This window comes from Branchiostoma belcheri, unplaced genomic scaffold, assembly GCF_001625305.1.
Source record: "Branchiostoma belcheri isolate BF01 breed outbred unplaced genomic scaffold, Haploidv18h27 scaffold50, whole genome shotgun sequence".
NCBI lineage: Eukaryota > Metazoa > Chordata > Leptocardii > Amphioxiformes > Branchiostomatidae > Branchiostoma > Branchiostoma belcheri.
In genome coordinates this window covers 1446202-1466544 of record NW_017804132.1, presented here as the reverse complement: position 1 = coordinate 1466544, position 20343 = coordinate 1446202, and the positions used below count along the sequence as shown (strand labels likewise).

At 39.9% G+C, this 20343-nt stretch overlaps 1 protein-coding gene across 11 annotated transcripts; it reads right to left on the bottom strand.

The window, feature by feature from the left end:
* Positions 1 to 50: 50 nt before the first annotated feature.
* On the bottom strand, positions 51 to 20165 carry LOC109480273 (cold shock domain-containing protein E1-like). Of its 11 annotated transcripts, none has more exons than XM_019782425.1 (23): positions 20095 to 20165; positions 18465 to 18566; positions 17787 to 18026; positions 17151 to 17385; positions 16588 to 16748; positions 16070 to 16132; positions 14892 to 14975; positions 13653 to 13789; positions 12189 to 12251; positions 11035 to 11161; positions 10159 to 10254; positions 9631 to 9756; positions 8892 to 9128; positions 8493 to 8588; positions 8244 to 8291; positions 7677 to 7868; positions 7231 to 7347; positions 6564 to 6736; positions 5905 to 6134; positions 5351 to 5544; positions 4800 to 4958; positions 4265 to 4436; positions 51 to 3862 (listed from the first exon to the last, which is right to left on the bottom strand). In XM_019782425.1, the coding sequence occupies exons 3-23, from the start codon at positions 17805 to 17807 to the stop codon at positions 3807 to 3809; spliced, it is 2787 nt and encodes a 928-aa protein (XP_019637984.1). In that variant the 5' UTR covers positions 17808 to 18026; positions 18465 to 18566; positions 20095 to 20165; the 3' UTR covers positions 51 to 3806. The 11 variants fall into 11 exon arrangements, with proteins under 11 accessions (XP_019637984.1, XP_019637988.1, XP_019637987.1 ...); XM_019782429.1 differs by having other exon boundaries at positions 7677 to 7844; XM_019782428.1 differs by having other exon boundaries at positions 8892 to 9107.
* Between the last annotated feature and the right edge of the window lie 178 nt (positions 20166 to 20343).

Here is a 20343-nt window from a genome sequence, read left to right as displayed (position 1 = left end):
GTGAACAATTCAAGTGGCCTTAGAAAAAAAGGAACTTTTGACAACACGAAGCCTTTCTTTGTCTTTTATTAGCCATTGCATGGTCTCTTTGGTAACCGGAAATGAAAGCCAGTATTACAACTCAAGCGTCTAGTACTCTTTGTGTTACTAAGCCTGAAAGGGTCACATAGTATGTAGCATATATGAACTACATTTTGTACCTTGAACAGAACTCAAAAGTTGGTGCATCAGCAGAAGTGAGAAGTATCTACAACTTACAAGAAGTGCTCAAGAGTTTGAACAAAAGATTAGACTTCTGAAACCACTGATGGTCAAAACAGTGAAGTCTTACTTTAAGAAATAACCAAGGTATCTGTTATATTTATGAATTTCAAGTTTTCAAACACTTTTTTTCAAAAGAAAGTACAGTGGAGTGAAGAAAGAAAGATGCACTGCTATGGCTATTTCAGGAAGTATCATACTTAGAATGTGTACTTGCTAATAGATGTTAAACTACAAAGGACCATGGACTTATTTGTCTACAAAATTGGCTCTAAGTCGTTTAGAGGAAGATGAACTACACAACGTGAATTGTGGTCATGAAATATCCAACATAGTTATTTCACCCATTTTCCCCTCACACTTGGGTACAACAAAGGCATTTTCCTCCCAAGAGTTGTAGGCAAACCTCTCAATGCTGGATCCAATACTACAGTATGTCTTATATTTCCTTCCAACACTTCTTGCTGAAGGGAATTTTATTAGTTCAGTTCAGTTGGCATTGCTTACAAAATCCTTCATGTCATGTTCCTCTAAACACTTTCTGGTCTAAAAATACTCTTTTGAAACAATTCAGCATGGAGTTGTTCACAATGTAATTATTATAGTGAACGAAGGGCGCTGTATCTATACAAAGTTTTCATGTATTGTGAGGCCCTACATTAGGTATTACTTGAGGGTGATTCTTATAGCTGTGGGTTTTGCAGTGCTCTTACTATGTATGTACGTGTGTATGTATGTGTTACACTGCCTTGAAGAACAGAAAAAACGTTTCACCAATATAGATGCATGGCAAGAGACCATGCTCATATTAACCTGAGGATACATAATGTAACAAGAATGCTTGGAACGTTAACAATCTAGTACAAAAAGTGCTCTCTGTGATATTTTCACTTTGTACGCATAACCTGTATGTTGAAAATAGACTTGTGATGCAGTGTGCTACACCTTACAAGAAAAAAAACAACATATCATTGAATGTAAAGATGGGCCTTTGCAGTATAGGCCATTTGTTACACATGGGACAAAATGTTTAGAAAGAAAACTTTCCAGATATTTGAACTGGGAAGAACCTAAAGGCTTGTGTAAACCTGTATGTTTGAGAAATTTATGCTGCTGCTATCAAAAGCTATGCTTTTGGTTAAGTGTCGTATCTCTTTTTGAATCACTCTTTACATTATTGGCAACATGGCAAGCATGCCTGCATATATAATATGCAAGTTCTTTTTTGTAGTTGTGGATTGCCTTCCAAATACACGTATCATTCATCAAATTGAGCTTTCTCCCAGCTAATAAAAAAATCCATTAGTCTATGCAAAGCAAGTAGAAAATAATATGGCTACAAAGAGGATTTCTTATAAACCCTAAGTTGGACACTTGATACAAAAGAAATTCGCAGAAAACTAGCAAAGCAAAATTGCTGGGAGAATGGCTGTAATATTCTTTAATATACTAAACATCTAGGGTTCCTAGGATTGCAATATGCCTTGTAATACTTGTTTGACTTTAAGGGATGCCAAAGGTCAAGATTTCAGCAATATCAACTATTGCAACAAATTGGTCATGTTTAGAGGGTTCTGATTATGAATTTACAGGAATTGCAAGCTTTTTTGGGGGGGGGGGCAGTGATTGTCATAAGGATAACTGCCAGGAAACTCTAGATCCAATCAAAGCACTTTGCACTGATGTAATTTTAAATCATTGCTCCTCTCCTGAACACTTCCACATTCTTTTTCTTCTTGTGCAATTTTGTTGTTTTTTTTTTCATGAATTTTTTTTTTGCACAGTTTTTTTTTTGAAATGCAAACAGCATGGCAGGATTATTATATTTCCACATGCAGGCTTAGTTAGAAACCTTGTTCTGTTTTTTGTTGTTTTGTAAATTTTGTAATTTTTTTTCTCGGTTTATTTCTCAAAGATTACTATCATCCCAGTATCTACAATTTGTGATCATCACACATATAGGTGTACTCTTCTCATCATGATCACTACTTATTGTCGACTTTTTCAAATTTTTCAGCTTTCAAATGAAATGCTTCCGCAATAACCATTTTGGTTGGTTTTTGAAAGACTAGTCACCTACTCTGAGAAGACAAGTTAGTTGTCAATAAAAAGTACATACGTTAATCTGAGACATATCCCCTTCATTGTTCTTGTAGAAGGGGCAAAACTATCATTCCATGGAATTCGTACTTCTGTATGCATCCTAGCCGAATGCTTTGGCATCGGGAATTGATGACTGTACCCATCACCTCACCACAAAGCATCATGGGAAATAGCAGCAGAAAGGCATGCGCCCGGAGACAATTTTCAATTCCAAGAAAGAATTTTCAATTCCTGGAAAAAAATTTCCCATTCCAGAAAAGAATTTTCAATTCCTAGAAAGAGTTTTAAATTCCAGAAAAGAAATTCTAATTCCAGAAAAAATTTCCAATTCCAAAGAATTTTCAATTCCCGGACAGAAGTTCCAATTGTAGGAAAGTTCTTCTTATTCTTGATTAAAGATTACATTGTCATATGAGGAGAGAACTTTGCATACCAGCAGCAGATGCAAATAAAAAAAACCTGAATCTTAAGAAGTTAAGTTATCATGTTGTCAAATTGTCTCGGGAAGTTGTAAATGATAATCATGATCTTTAGAGTTTAGGATGAACTTTTGGGAACGTCCCCACACTGGAGAGTATCACAGATGCATACAGCATTCACAATGTCAAAATACAGATGTACACCACAAATGTAATTCCTTCCATTCCAAGAATACTCCTCCATGATAGTATGATCAGAAACAAGTGGAAGTCCCTGAACTTTCTCTCTATAGTTCTCATGAATACAAACACATTTTCCCATGATGCTTGGTTGGGTGAGTTAAATCAAAATCTCAAACTGACATGACACGTGATGATCAAAATATAACATCTCCTTACCCTTAACAAATGTCACGTCAAGTCAGGTACATCTTTTAGCTCAGATAGAAAAGTGAGACATGAAATATTGCAGAATGGAATCAAATACTTCACAAGAGAGTATGGCCAGTATATCCTATAGAAAGAGAAATGACAGAGGACATATAAGAGATGCTATTAGCATGTTTTTTATCCTGACTTTCTAAGATTGGTGTTGAAGAAAGCACTCTTATTTTTATGCAGTCAGGCCTAAAACCTTGTTTTCACTGAATTGAAAGTTATGATAAAGTTATTGTTCACCTACTACTACCAGATTTTGTTCACAGAGTTACAATTAGTATTTGAAGTGTTATGCAGGAAGAAAGCAGAATGTTTGCACAGAAGAAAAAGACAAAGCCGGAAAAAGAAGATCAGACCAAGGAGTGTGTGACTGTGAACTGCTGGTAAAAATGGCAGTCACAGTTTACACTACATGTATGTGGCTTGCTTTAGTTTAGTTTTAGTTCAGGACAAATCTTAGTTTGAATTTGAAGCGTTGGTGGTGGTTGCGTTATACTTGGTTTCTGTTACTACACAGCAAAGTTGCTGTGGTCACTTGGTACAGCGGTGGTAGTGCTGTTCGTCGTTGTTGTTGTTGTCTTGAGTTCAGTTTCCGTTGGTGGTGCTGTGCCCATTCATGGTGATGTCGTTAGGGGCCTCTCCTGAAACAAAAATTCTATCCGTAAGTAATTTCATCAGGTTGGTGAATGATTGAATATCAAAGGTCTTTATTCACAACCACTTGTTAACAAGAGCCAGCGTTTTACTCAAACACATTCACATTATATATATGATGACAGCAGTTTAAATCCCTCCTACTATAAAACTGCAACATTATGTAACCCAACACCAGTTACCATGGTGAGAGACGGTCTGGTTCAGGTCATTGACCAGGTCAGATGTCAGTGTTTGGAGAAGAAGAAGAAACTGAGCAAAAACAATTATGTTTTCCTTCTGTAAACATAAATATAGACCCCATGAAATCGGACTGTTGAAAAAACTTGAGTGTGCTGTCACCACGTCTTGTGATTACATGTTGGGATATAAAAAAAAAGTGGACTGACCAGGCTTGTGGGATGACCTCTGGAAGATGAACCCCTTGGAGTTTCCGGAGTCGGGCCCCTTGGGTTGGCGCAGCACGACGAGGCGCGGGCCATTGTCATTCTCCACGTTCACGGACTTCAGCCGGTGCAGCAGCCGTTCCGGACGCGCCGTCACAACGTCACCCCCTGCAACCTGGCAAGGGGAGAGATAAATTTTTCAATTTTAGTAAAATAAAGACAGCTTAAAAGAACCTTTCTGTGCCACTATGAGAATCATTTGGAGGGCTACCTACATTGTATAGGAGCTTAGGATTCTTTTAATCACCATGAAGGGTACCATGTGCAAAGCAAATGCATGTTTACCTTCACATACACATTCATGTATGTGGTAACCAGCCCCCAGTTACCCAACACCACAGGCTGTGTGTGTGTGGCATAACTCGAGATGCCTTACAATAATTATCTTGCTATTTGGTATGTGGGTTGGTCTTGATGCAATTATATTTTGGCCCCTGGCGGCTTGTTACGGTACTGCAGCAGAAGTTTAGATACCCACCTTTTTGACACTGCAGGCGCTGTACTTGCCGCTCTTCTGGTTACACACCACCACAAACTCCACCTTGTCTCCCGGCGACAGGTCACTCCCATCATGCACTTCACTCAGGTGGAAAAACAGCTTCTTGTTGTCTCCAACCTCGTAGTTGATGAAGCCAAACTGTGATGGAAAAACGGGATAAACATTAAAGACAAACGGTGCTACAGATTATTATGATATTTGGGTTGCAGTACAACTGACAAGACTGGTGCAATGGTCAAGTGGGTAGAGTGCTTGCCTTGCATTCGGTAGGCTACTAGTATGAATTCGATCCCCGCGCGAGTCATACCAAAGACTTTAAAAATGGTACATACTACTTTCTCTACTTAGCACTCAGCATCTATGAGCAAGAGTATGGGAAGATCAAACGCACAACACTACCAGCAGACTAGCCCCTTCTGAAGTGCTTGCACAACTGTGTGGCCCAATGGCAACAGAAATGGAGCTTAGCACCACCGCTATGCTCTGCAAGGAGTGGAAAGGGTCCTTCTCTCTTCTCTTCTCCAACTCACCTGTCCCTTGATGGTGTCGACAGACCCTCGGACCCGTTTCCTGACTGCCTGCACCCTGGCAGCGCGCTCCTCCCCGCTCGAGCCGGTGGCCACCTGGAAGTTCACCACGTCGCCCTTCTGCAGGAATTCCCGCTTGTCCGCCAGGCTGGTGATGCCGTACGGGAAGGTCTTCGCATCACCGTTCTCCGACCCATCTGTGGTCAACAGGAGAACAACAAGTTAGAACAGGGTGCAATACAGTAAGATAGTATTTTAGACTTTTCAAACTGGATAAAAGTTTAATAACCAAACGTTTCATGTGTTCTTCCGACACCCTTCAAATACTATCTTATTGTTACTACCCTGGATGACTAATCTTCACAAACGTATAGAGTGCAATACAGTTTTGTTTCAATTTTGTCAGAGACTTTGTCAGAGACTGCCCCAATGGCTTGAGGCACTGTGTGTGTGTGCGGGTGCGAGTGTGTCTGTATGTCTTTGTGATACACACAAAGAAAAAAGTATATATTTTGTACATACAGCTCAAGAATAAATTTAGATACTGAAAGTCTGACCTTCATGTGTGACCTGAATCAGCCCCTGGTACTCGGGCTGCTGTGGGTCGATGCTGCGCAGTGGACGGACCACCTTCCCGTGGAGAATGGTAGGGTCCGTTTCCTCTGCAACGATGGTTCCGGGGGCCAGGCGGAAGATCCGCTCGGCCGACACCTTGTTGTTCTTCCTCACCGTGCTGTACTCCACCTCGTCACCCAGGTCAAGTACTGAGATGTCTCCATCAAACTCACTGGAGGGAAACATATACTCATTAAACTCAATGGAAAAGTCCTCTACAGTTTAGTGCATTAGTTTTGCTTCTATTAGGAAAGAATATTATCTAGCCCACTGTCATGTCTCCATCAAACTCACTGGAGGGAAACAAAAAATCAGTAGGAAAAGTCCTCTTTGGTACAGTGCATGTATGTTAATTTCTCTAATTCACCAGAGGACAACACATACTCATCAGGACGAAATTTAATCTGTCACGGTAACATTTTAAAGATTCAAAGCTATATATTTGTACATACAAGTAAAACTTGGTTTAGAAGATTAACCAAAAGCTTGCTGGTAAGCATCTAACTTGTGTGTATGATTATAGAGTTTTAAATCTTCATGAAAAATACTTATCAGGAAAACTCTTTTCTTATTTCTAAAAACATCATAGACCAGGTCTGACCTGAAGTGGAAGAATATCTCTTTCTCGTGATTGGCGGTCTCGATGAAGCCAAAGTTGTCCTTCAGCGTAGCGATGAAGCCCTGCAGCCTCTGTGCAGACGGGCGGTTCAGTACCTTGATGTTCACAGCTAGTCTGGTCCCTGTCTTCTTCTGCTCGGACACGCTGAATTCAACCTAAGGTAAGGCAGGCTCGTGGTTAGGGTTGTTGGCTTAGATCTGAAGGTTCTGGGTTCGAATCCCTAGCAGGTCGCAATGTTGTGCCCTTGGAAAAGGCACTTTTTACATATTTTCTCCCTCAACTCAGGTGACTAGTTATTTTCCTGTAATGTGGCCTGACACAAACTTTATCATTTTATATTATGTCTGACCCTTACAGGTACATGTACTTCTTCCTTCATGGCCTCAAAGGATAGCAGCCTGCAGGCTGATTTGAGCTTCTCACAAATAAAGAATGGTTCAAACATACAAGCAAACAAACAACCCGGTGTGGCGTCACATGGCGTAGTGGTAGGGCATTCGGCCCAAACCTTTTGCCCTTGGGAAAGGCACTTCATACAAATTTCCTCACTTCACTTGGGTGTACAAAGTGAACAAATATAAGAAAAGTGAACAAATATAAGAAAAGTGAACAAATATAAGAAAAGTGAACAAATATAAGAAGAACCAACCTGGTCGCCCTGTTGAGGTGTTGATCGTGGGTCTGTGTCCCGGAGGTGGTACGTGATGGTCTCCTTCTCCCCACAGATGTCATACAGGATAGTCCCCAGCTCAAGGTCCCTGTCCTGCTGTGGAAATCAGTTACCAGTATCAGTTAAAGGCATCCAGTGAAGTTTGCAAACCCGAGTCAATATCCTAGTCATTTATCTATATGTAAATATTTAGTTGAAACCACACTATCCCCATGTATATTGACCCTCATGGAGCAAAAATTCCCAAAATTTTGACGGAAAATGGTTACTGGAAGGGCCCTGAGCTGATTTTAAGGGTACCATCCAGAAAAAAAGGACTAGTCGTGTGTTTTCTTCTTCTTTTTGATACTCTCGAAAAACCCCTACTGGGGTATTTTGTGTTTGATTTATTTTTGGACTGTAGCAAAAGCATTTTTATCCCTCACCTGTTTTTTGGGACTCTTGGAGCCCTTCATGTTGGGCATGCCTGCGGAGACGGCCTCCTTGTCGACCACGCCCAGCAGTCGCTCGGAGGACACCTTGTGGAAGGACACGGTGCCCTTGGGGAGCGGCTTGATGCGGATGGCGTGGTTCCTCTGCGAAGAGGACGGGTCCTGCGACAAACGGGAATCACACTCCTACTAAAAATCAGCAGCTGTTCAGCGACAAGTGGATGGGGTACACAACACAAAAACTTCACAAGGCAAGGCTCGAAATAACATGTCCTGCATATGTAGCTTAGTGCAGGTATTTCTTATGTTTACCCGAACCTAAATAGCACTGGCCCATGTACTGGGTTTATGTCTAGTATACATGTACATGTAGATATGTGTGGATTTCTATTTCCTGTATTGACCGTTCACAGACACATGGGCAGGGTACACAACACAAAAACTTTGCAAGGGAAGTTACAAATGTAAAGAAGCAATATAAAACATCATAAATTTGAGTACCAATTACTTTCACATTGACACTCTTTGGCCTACAGCTGGAGAAAGGATGGCGATACTTACCGGAACAACAGTAAACTCCACTTCATCTCCTATGTGCAGTTCTCTCATCTGGAATTTGCCGGATACCAACAGTCAAATTTCACATTATCTTTGACTTTGCATTAATGAATCAAATGAAAAATACTGCAAAAAATTATCCTATACAGTTCCAAAAACACTTCCAATATGACAAGAAATATATTTGAACCAAACATAATAAAAACACTTAAAATGCAGCAATTGTTTCTTAAAGTATTGTTTAAAACCCACTGGATCCAGCAGTTCACTGAAGTGAAAGAACATGCGGGCATCTCGGTCCACACACTTGATAAACCCAAAGCCTTCCTTCATCGCCGCCACAAGTCCCTACAAACAAAATAAATGGCTGTTAGGACAGTTGTGTTGTTATCAAATTATAGAAATCTACTAACAACAACAATGATAACTAAAAAGGTAACATTTGCAGAGCAAAATGATACCATAATGTTTACCTTCACATATGGTCTGCTCTGTTGATCCTACTATAAAATTGCAACATGATGTAACCCAACACCAGTTACCATGGTGAGAGAGTATCTGGTTCAGGTCATTGACCAGGCCAGAGGTCAGTGTTTGGAATGGAAGAAGAAGAAGAAACAGAGCGGAAACGAAATCTATTTTGTGCCGTACCATCTCTCTCTTCTCTCCGGTAGTACGGAAGGTCTCCGGCAGTAGGTCGATGTTGGTTGCCCGCTGCAGTTTGTCTCGGCGGTCGGTGGCGATGTTAAACTCCACGATGTCCGCCACTTGTAGCGAACACTCCGACCGCTGGTCACGGTCGCCAAACGGGATGTCCTTGGTCCCGTCCGCGGCTTCGTAGGAAAGCCGGCCGGATAACGGGTCGCTCTGTTGGGAAGAAAGGAAGTCCTTGCAATGCAAAGCGAAAGTAAAATAAAATTTGTAAAACCAAGGCAAATCAGGCACATAAAAGCACATACTGTTGTTAGACTTTACTTAGACTGGATTTATAAATTGTTGATAATTGTTAGTTCCTGTCTGTTGATATTGTTTCTATTTTCCAATCCAAGTGAAATTAAGTTTGTAAACCAAGGCAAATCATGCAAGCACATACTGTTAGACTTGTTTATTTGTTTCTAATGGATATGACTTCACTTCTGTTGCTAATGTTATTTTGTTATTTCACAAGCTTATTATACATATGAGAGCAAAATACAAAATAAATTATAAAAATCCTTGCATGGTAACTGAAGATTTTACTTACACAAGGTGCATGTAGTTTTAAATTACTGACCATGACAACTTGATTTCTGTTCTTCATGCTTTTACATGCTTCATGCTATTATCATATCTGTGTGTCCATAGACCACAGAAAATTAGTCGCGAACCAGAATAAAACATGTTAACTTACCTGTCTGCGCTGTGGGCCCCGAGGAAGGGGCTTGATCACCTTCCCCCGAATCCGCTCGTTGCTGACATCTTCAAACACGACCGTGCCTTCTATCAGTTTCTTAATGTGGGTGGCCACCTCCTTACCCTACGGATATAAGGAAGGGAGGTCAGGGTTCCAAATTTTTTTGTCTCAAGTTCATCACCAAGCAACCTAAGCGAAAAGCTAGCTTGCCATCAAAATTTTAGGTTGCCGTCAACACTAGCTATTTTAGTACTTATTTTAGGAGGCAAGTCATACATGTGTAACCTATCAGATTCTGCATGTAAATGTCAATGAAAAGTCTATTGTTTATCCGTTAAAATTCCTACTTATCATCATCATCATCATCGATATCCCCCAATCAAGGTTCATGTGGCTACATTTTTATCCTGATACCAGATTTTCTAAAGCTCACTGTATCTATTTTTTGTCCGAACAAAATCACCACTATCAACATGTTTGATGGTGCATGTGTGTGTGTTTATTTGTTAGTAATGAATACCTTACATTTCTTACATTTCTTGTTGCAATACTGAACTCTACATCGTCTCCAAGCTCAATCTCACGGATGTCACCAGGGTACTCGCTGTAATGGAAGAAAATCTGCACAGAAATACAGGACATTATTAGACATTTGCTGTGCAGCAATGAAGGCTTGACATCCAGGTAAGAAGATACTAAAGTATCAGGACTTTTCAAACCTTTCTCTATCTGTATCTGTACAGCCAGTATAACTGTTTTTCGGTGCAACACAAGGCCACACCAATTTAATTTCTTGGTTAACGGATTCGCCGCTTCATTTTTTTCTGATTTGCAAATAAAAATAAAAATTCAGAATCAACTGCAAAATGCTCATATTTTTCCCTGAACAGTTGAAAACAGTCCTTTTCTTACTACTTGTTACATTTATTATATCTTTCAATGCAGTGGTATCATTAAAAGTTCAAAATTCATTGTTTAAATTTTGAACCAGCCTGGTGTGTTGACTTCATAGCTCCTATCGTACCATTTTGGGCCATAATAGGATGCCTAGGCCTGTTTTTATTTTTATTTTTTTTTCGCCCGCCCGCTCCATTATTTTCCTAGAAAAGAAATTAAATTGGTGTGGCCCAAGCTTTTTCTTTTTGACAATGGAAGTTAGACATCCGCATCCAGGTAATAAGATGCCAACATACCAGTTACTCAAGCAACTGGATAAATTCTAAAAATAGTAAGACATTTTAGGTATAGGACTAAACCTCTGTACCAGTATCTGTAACCCAATGTTACATTTACAAATGTATGTACACAACTGTATTCTGGTAGTATTCACTACCTTTCGTCAGTGACTTTTTCTGCATGCTTCCAGGTTTACATTTCAAAGGACACTTCTATTCTAATCACCTCTTTCACGACGTCAGCCCTCTCGATGAAGCCGAAGGACTCCTTCATACTGCAGACCACGCCCATGTAGCGCTCCACAGGCACGGAGGAGATCAGCTGCACTTTCCTGGCACGCACATTCCCGTTCCTGGAAACAACACGGCACACACAAACACAGGCTGTCAGAACTCACGCTTTATACACAACAAAGTGTTTACAAACAAATTGTTTAGAGTAGTAGTTCAGATACAGTCAAACTTCCCAAGAAGACCACTCAGGACTGATAAAATCTGGTCTATGTGGAAAAGTGGCTACTACATTGTAGTATAGACAGGATTCTTAATGCTTCTGTCAAAGGGAAAAATTATCTAAGGGGCCACCAAAAAGTGGTCACATTGGTCAGGTGGTCCTTCTACATAGTAGGTGGTCACTTGTACAGGTCTGACTGAACTACTACATGTACTCTAAACAATTTTGCAAAAAAGAAGACATTGCTTGTCACAACAACTATTGTAAACACCTAAACTGAGCCAGAAAGAAACTTCATCTATGTTTGTTAAGAATTGTGAAGATGGTAGGGAAAGTTCTTCACACAGTGCACACTCACTCACACAATACAGTCACAAAGTACTGCAATTCATTAGTACAAAATCTGAGACTCTTCGCTCCTCTTTCATGTGCCTAGGAAAATACATGGCACCAAAATGTTTCCACTATATCACAGATACATGAACTAATGATGTTAGAGAAAGTACAGAAGTGGAGATACACAACAAACAATCTACCTGCACAGAACTCACCTGAAAAGAGACCAGGCAAGTATGTACTGAACAAAAGGGGTAAGGCATAGGAAAAAATGTTGTAAAAATTAGGATCAGTAGAGTAGGGATTTTCTTTTTCTTTCTTTTTTTCCAGACTTGAGTGATCTCTAGTGATCCAATTTATACAATACAGTTTAACCATGTGGACACTTTTCAATGTCAATGTTGGAAAACTGATTGTACAACATTTCATCACTCAGGTTTCACATCATGGAGCTAGAAAAAGTCAATCAGATTGAAAAATTGCAGGGGTTCACTTAAAATAAAGGCCGTTTTTTCCTTCGGGTCGGTTGGACAACGGAAACACAACATTTTTTTCCTAGGCCAAAAGGGAGGAGAGGAAGCGTGAGTTACCTGGGATCCGGCACCACCTTGGCCGGCTTGTCTCGCCACGATTTTTGCTGAGCGTCCTCCACTCTGTATACAGGAGGCAGACGGGCTGAATAAACTTATCAACCAAAACTATTAACTTATCGACCAACTGACCTGACTGTACGACCACGTAGCAACTGTGACCACTTCCTCACAGTACCTTACGTACATGTAACCACCTTTCATACTGGCATCAGGCCATACTACTGTCTAGCTTCACATACATATTATTGCCTCAATTTGAGGCCAATTTCTGTATATTTCTTGCATATTCACACTGTATTAAAGTAGCAAAGAACGGTTGTAGGGTTTCTTTTCTTCATTTTCGCCAAGCTGACTTTAACAAAATTTGAAAAAGTTAAGAAAAAATGGGAACTCATCTTTTGCAAATTATCTCTGGGAAAATTTGGAATTGTAAAGTAATAACATGTCAGTTTTGTATCAATACAGCTCTAAGTTTTCTTTAGTTCTAGCAGCTTTTACTTGCTCCTGTACCTAAAAAATTTGGGAAATAGTATGGCCTGGTTCTATCATTCCATAACAAAGCCAACCACACATATCATGCAGTGAAGAAAAATGCCCTGGAACCCACCTGACAAAATTGTATAATACCACATACATGTAGTAACCTACAAGGAATTGGAGCTTACTTCATCTTGTGTCTGTCTATCCATGGATTTATGTTGGTCCAAAAATCTGCTAACATATACAATGCAGGATAAAATGTACCTTACCTACTCTTTCCTACAACCTGGACTTGCATTTCCTTAATAAACTCAAACAGTTTACCAGGCAACAAAATGTCAATTAAATATGGACTAATTTAGGAACAACCCAGGGGAACATGTTGGTCTTTATGCACTAAAGAGTAAAAACAGCTGACATGCATTGCTAAAAAGTTTAAAGGAGCACTGAAATTGGGGGGAGGGTGTTATCTAGCAATAGGATAGGAAAGATTCTGCATACTACTTCAGAATATAATGAGCAGTCGCAATGACATGGCCAGCGAGTGGTAGGCAAAAAGTGGGTAAAAGTTGGGTGATTTGCCCACAAATAATTTGCATATGCATATGCAGCAATTGCTCAAATACAATAAAGTGAAACGCTTAAGAGAAATACATTGTACTACAGGGAATGCATGGGTAGGAACTGTATATATGTAGTGATACTGACATCACTATGAAAAACATTGGAAAGAAGAATACTGCTACTAAAGTATGTTGAATCTATTCGTTGATGATGCATCATCCATCGAAAGACAACACCCACCTCCTTACTTCAGTGCTCCTTTAAACTTAAAGATCAAACTGTAAAACTGTGGGGTAGGTAAGTCAACAGTCATGCTGTCTATGTAACATGGGTGCAACTAAACATTTCACAGCAAGGCTGGAGGCTCCTGTACATGACACATACTGGAACGTTACCCTCCCCCCAGAAGGCACCAACCTTTTGTCAGTTGCGATGAAGAAGGAAACTTCGTCGCCCTTCTTCAGCTGAGCGCCGCCCTCCACGTCTTCCACGCCGTACGGGATGTAGAAGTGTTCCCCGGCCTGCTCGTACGAGACGCGACCCATTTCCGTGGGCTGCGGCGCAAAAATAAGTACATTTTAACACTTTTATTTATGTACTTCTATGGTTTTTTTACCAGGCTGGCTCTCCCAGTGACTGAGTATTGCTTTTCAGAGAAGACCTTGTGTACATTGGTTGAAGGACAAATAATAATTAAAAGTGATTTCAGTTTCGATGCCTTTTAACCAAAAATCTTATTTGCAGAAGGTGATCCATTGGTTTCTACCAGTCCCACACACATACATGTAGGGGTGATATTTGACCCAAATCCATGTTCACATTTGATGACTGCCTATTCCACCAGGACTGGCAAAAAAGGATTTTTGGTTGAAAGGCACCAAAACTGAAATTACTTTATTTGTCATTTAGAGGATAGAAATACATCCACATTGTAGGTACAGTTAAACCTGCCAAAGAAAACCACTCAAAGGACTGATAAAATCTGGTCTATGTGGACAGAATTGTCACTATAGACAGAAATCTTAATGCTTGTGTGAATGTAAATAATTATCTTAGGGACCACCAAAAATGGTCAAATTGGTCAGGTGGTCCTTATGAAGAGTTTTTCACTTGTGCAGGTTTGACTATAAAAGCGATGAGTGTTTTAGTGAGGTTAAGTATGGAAGTTATTACTCCATATGAAGATAGGCATGTACATGTTGTATCACCAAATACCTCTCCAAGAACCATAAACAATTTTCTCTTCCAACCATACAGAAACAACAGAGCCCACCACCAACAGGAGACCTTGTGTGCACACAGAGTACCCTAACCGCCATTTACAACTTTTTTACACACAGCAGCATACACTTTGGAGTAAGTTCTACTCTTGGGGAGAGCCATTTCATATCCTTAGGGGTGTTTCCAAGACCATCCACAACAACTTTCACCTCAACATGACCAATGAATCTCCCCTTATTCCACAACGAATTACAGTGCAAGTTGCTGCTATCAAAAAATAAACCACAGATGGAAATTCACAGTCACAAGATCGGCCAAAAAAGGTAGAGAGACAGACAGATGCAGCCTGGCCAACCCAAGCAACCAGATAACTGATAAGAGTAGGAAGTTGTATTTCCAGTTCCGAAAAGACTAAGTTATACACATGGTAGGTACCGGTAACTGTGGTTGCAACAGTAAAGGTTCACCACCATCACTCCATTTTCCAGAGTATGATGATTTCCCCATGTAACCCTCCAGCTGTGAATAAACAAACATTTATGTGCAACAACACAAAAATTAAAGAAATAAAAACTAAGTAAGTACACTACATATTAACTAACCAATAGACATCTTTAACAACCATGTGGCTGTCTTGATTTCTGTACCATATAAACTGATGAAAGAACTGAATATGGTTTTGTGAAAGACAAAATGCTAGGAGTGTTCAGTGTTTTAAGCAAATTATTACCACAATTCCAAAACAACTACTAATTTGTGTGAATGTAAGTTCCCATACCATTACAATATACGCAATTATGTCGCAATACCTTGTTAGTTTGCCATCATTAGTATCAGCACAGTTTTTGAATTAAGGTTACAAGAACAGACTACATGTATAAGAATAAATAATCCCAATCAAAACATTTCAACGATTCATGAAAAATGATATTTACATACAAATTACAATGACATCAGATTTAGAAAGAACATAAGTTAAGAACAGAAACATTAGTACAGAAACAAGACATTGCTGCTCTGGATGCAGCATCATCCACAAACATTTAGAAAGGAACAGAAAAGAAAGGAACAAAGACATCAGTGAAGAAAGTTGACTGTGACCACCACCTCACCCTAATAAAGAAAGATACAGCTCAATTTACAGTTACACCCAATAACGTTATAACTCTTTTTTTTTAAACAACGAAAACGGTTAAAACAGAAGATACGTACAACTCAACTTACAGTTACACCCAATGTTTACTGATATTACAACTGTATATAGTATAGAGGAATTTATACCTCAAGCTAGGTGACATCTAGCACACTGCAGTCGTTCCTCAGTAAGACATCTGTAGGTACATAGTTCCTGTTTAGAACTTAGGCTGAATAAAAGTTCTAAATGGGAACTATGCGGCTCCAGGTGTCTTACTGAAGGACAATTGTAGTGTGCTAGATGTTGGTTAGCTTGAGGAATGAAGCCATTCAACTATATACTACTGACATTACAACTGTTTTATTGTTGTTCTCTGAGAAGGACGAAAAACGGTTGAAACAAAAGCACACATGTACAGATAAGACTCAGGAGAGAGAAGAGAGTTGACAGGCTCAGCTGACAGTACTGTGTTCCTTACCCCTGACAACCCTGGCTCTCTCCTGTTTCCCACCTGGATTGCAACATAACCAACTTCTGCAGGCTGCAACACAAATTAATCAGGCTGGTTATACAACATGCAGATTCAGCTACAACATAATACAGCAAAAAAGCTGGATGTAGTTAGTAAAGAAGAACATAAACAGTAAAATATCACTGTGCAAAAGGCTTGCTGTGGCCATGGAGCAATTCAAGTATTATGAACAAAATAAAAAGACTTGTCTTAAATAAAAACATGCAGAAAGTATGGTAAGACAAGCAAGAAAATACAAAAACTTCTTCAGTTTTTACATCATATGCAACACATTTTTTCTTAACATGCCCTTTTTCTCGTGGCATTTTTCTCACAATTACTTATTTAAGTACATGTTGGCCTTTTTTGGCTTTGTATTTGTGCTGTCCTGTTTCAATGACCCAAAGCAAGGACAAGATCCAAGAACCAACAAATCAGATGAGTGTGTGATTTTTAATTTCTGTTTGTAAGAGTTTGATACTTACAGATTTGTTTCTAGCCGGTTTGGCCTCGGTGGTGACTAGTCCCATCACACGTTCCTCGCTCATGACCTCGAAGGTCACCGAGCCGGATTGTAGCTTGAGGACGCGGCAGGCGATGGGCTTCCCTGTGCGCTGGTCCAGACTCATCTCAAACTCTACCTCATCTGCCCAGGGAAAACATGTTACAAAACCATATCAATTATATTCAAAGACAATTCAAACTAGTACTACTGTTAAAATTTTTCAAAAACGCTATTTCCCACATTTAGACTTAGAGGGGCAATTTTCAACCATCTTTTGGCATAGTCATACATCTGTCATGTCTTCAATGCCAAGGACTGGTCATTTGGCTTTGCATTGAACAACACCGTTAAAAGAAAAATTAATACAAGGCCTGTAAATAGTACATTTGTGTGACAGGCTGAATAAAAGTTCTAAACAGGATCTATGCGGCTCCAGATGTCTTACTGAGGGACGACTGCGTGTGAGAGATGTCGGTAGCTTGAGGAATGAATCCTCTCTACTATAAGGCCTGTAAAGAGTTGCTAATGGTGCGTCCAGCTCACCTCCTGGTTTCATGTTGTCCACATTTCCCTTGTACTGACTGTAGTGGAAGAACAGGCGGGCGTCCCGGTCACAGCACTGGATAAACCCGTAGGAGTGGAGCAGTTTCTCAATGATTCCCGTCTCCCGTACACCGTTCACGCGCTGGTACACCGTGTCGAAGTTGGGCTGCGGGGAGTACATGGGGGACTGGGGGCTCTCAGGGCTGCTGTAGATTGCCACAGGTGATTGTGGAGTCTGAGGGAAAAAAATGATGTTTCATACAATGTAGGTAAAATGTGCATGGAACATTACATGTATTGTTTATCATAATGCCTCGTTAATTCATTCCCGGGTTCTCAGAACTTCTCAAGAGAATTTTTTCACAGTATTGGGGTAAGGTACAGAAGGACAACTATCCAAGGCTTACATCAAGTCCCAAAGATGTGACCACAGTATAGGGGGTCTGGTATTCTCCCAGAAAAATTTTCTTTCTAACTCATAACCCTCGAGACCCTATTATCTGCTTTCTAAGGCACACAAATTATGTTTCTCTTTGTTATAGCTTCATTCTTTAGTCAAATTCTATTGTTCTCCCCAAAAGATCTTTCATTCATTTATGCTTGAATGTAGATGCTAAATTTGTAGTCTTTTCTTACCTTCCACTGAGGATTGGCCATCTTTCAATCTCTTCTGTCAACACAAAGGGCAGTTTGGGAGTCTTGTCTAGTCTTGTACTTTTGGAGTCTCTGTCGTCAGAGGAGTCAAAGTCGTCAGGAGAAGGCCCTGTAGTACCAAATTTGTTGGTGGAAAGTTGCACCTTGCTCAGGAGAGGATGGTGGATTCCCAGAGAGGAGGAGAGAGTTACAGTTTCCGTTCTGAGAGACAGTCGTGTCTCCCTGCAAAACAGACAAAACAACAACATGTCACATCATCACAGTGTTGTTCTCTTTGGAGGAATTCCTCCTTTGACTTATTCTAGTACTCTCTATCAATAAAGTTGCGAGTCTTGGCCATGTGGGGCCCATGTAATATCTAACAAGATCAAGACTGATGTACAGGTAATAGAAAATAAATCAACCGCCTGGAAAAATTCTCTGAAGAGTTAAATGTTTGTAGATAGCATGATGGAATGCAAGTTCCAATTTTCTTTAGAATAGAAGGGAGGTCAGATGTGTCTACATGTCATGTACATGTATATCTTTGGGCCTTACATTTACTATGATTTAGGCATCAGATTTGACATACGTGTATTCCTTAAACTTTGGATATGATACAAGCTTATGCATAATCTTGAGCTTTTGAATGACACTGGAAAGATGTTCTTATTTCCGTACCTGTTCCTGGTTCCTTGCTGGCACCGTGTGGTGTGCGTTTCTGTGTGGGCAGGTTCTGCTTAGTCCTTTAGGAGGGGGGTAGCTTAGAGGTTGCTTGACATGCTAGTTGGGACAAAAGAAAGTAACACTTAAGTCCCATTTACATACATGTACAAAATGTGCATGTTATTGTCCTCAATAAAAACATGTTACCAACAGGAAGATGCAATTATTTATGGATGTAATTGTTAGCAACTTCAAGTTTGAGAAAAAAGGAATATTTTGCTTTATATATTTGTAGTACTACGTTGTATGATTTGTAAATTGCACTTTCAACTTTAAAATCAGGGCCGGAATGATTTTTGCCCAGATTTTTTTGGCCAAATATTAGTAACTTTTATTTTGCTCGAAAATCTGGGTCAAAAATCTTTTAGGCTGAGACTTCAGATTTCAAGGTGCAAATTATAGCAATGCTATTGTTTTGGCACTAATATTTGGATTGAGAACTGGGTAAAAATAATTTGAGCTCTGACTGACTTCAGATATGTAATTTACAGTGTTGCATTTTGGCACTGCATATAGAACCGGAGCCTGTGTTGTTATCATTCTCAGTGATTGACAGATGCAAGTGCAGAGATCCTGACCCTGACGGTTGGTGTATTACGTCAATCGTAACTTATCACTCTGTCTCACCAGGGCTCAAAACACCTTAGTGCACCCAAAATTGGAGCTGTGCACCCAATTTGCTTCTGTGGGTAGGTAGTTTTGTAGGTATCAATTGATGTATAATAGTATACATGGTATTATTGGCATCTAAGTGTCAGAAAAATAATAAAATCTTTGTTGTAGTACTTGTTCAAGATTTTGAAGTTTCAGATTCAAGCTCAAAAGAAGAGCAGCAGTAAGATTTGTAATAAATTTAGTGTTTGTTTTATGTGGTGCACCCAAAAAAATTGTGCACCAGTGCACCTATTCACAAAAATGAATTTCGAGCCCTGGTCAGTCTGTGCTGTCCCTCAACCTATCAGGACAAGCTGTCCATTGTGAAAACGACACACTGTGAAAAAAAAAGCCTTGTTTTGTTGTGATCGCCGTTATATAGAAAATATCAATACTGGAAGCGACACCTTCTTCCCAAGACCGCAGGCAGAATGTATCGATTAAAAGATATCTCAGTCAGCTGGACATTTGCCGGCTTTCCACACGTTCTTGTCAAATATTTTGGTCAGGAGTTTCTTCCCAGACATCACTTTCCCTAGTTCAACACCTCGTGTTCGATAATTTGTAGTTCCTACGGCCAGTTTAGTCAGTCTTTAAGTTTAGATTAAGCTTATAGATTGCTGAGACGAGTCTATTAGGATATATACACTCTCTTCCCCCACATTTTCACGTTTCCGGTAAACCCCAGGGCCTTCCTCACAGTCATAATGCGCAACAACGAAAAATGGTGATGAGACAGTCTGTCGTCTGATCTGTGAAAAGGGCTGTGTCTCGCAAATTTCACCGGCGTTTTTCTCGACCATTACACATATTCAGACCAAAATATTTCGTACATACGACCCTTGGAGTATCGCCTAAGTGGTGAACTAAGTGTTGGTAACATTTTTGACTGATTTTTGTCAGAAATTTGACAAAATTACTCGATTCTTACCCCAACACCGCACAGCACAGCAGCGCCGCCACCGCCGCACAGCACCTTGGGACAGAATGGCTTCTCTCGCGAGACTTTGTTTAGATCATACCAAAATTTCGATTGTTAGGAGACAATAGCTGTTAAAAAACTTCAAAACAGTTGAACAAATGATAATCACATGAATATCAAAATCAAAAAGATAATATAAATTCTTTAAAGTATCAAATTTATTGATTTTAGTCATAGAAGGATCTTTGTAATAGTAAT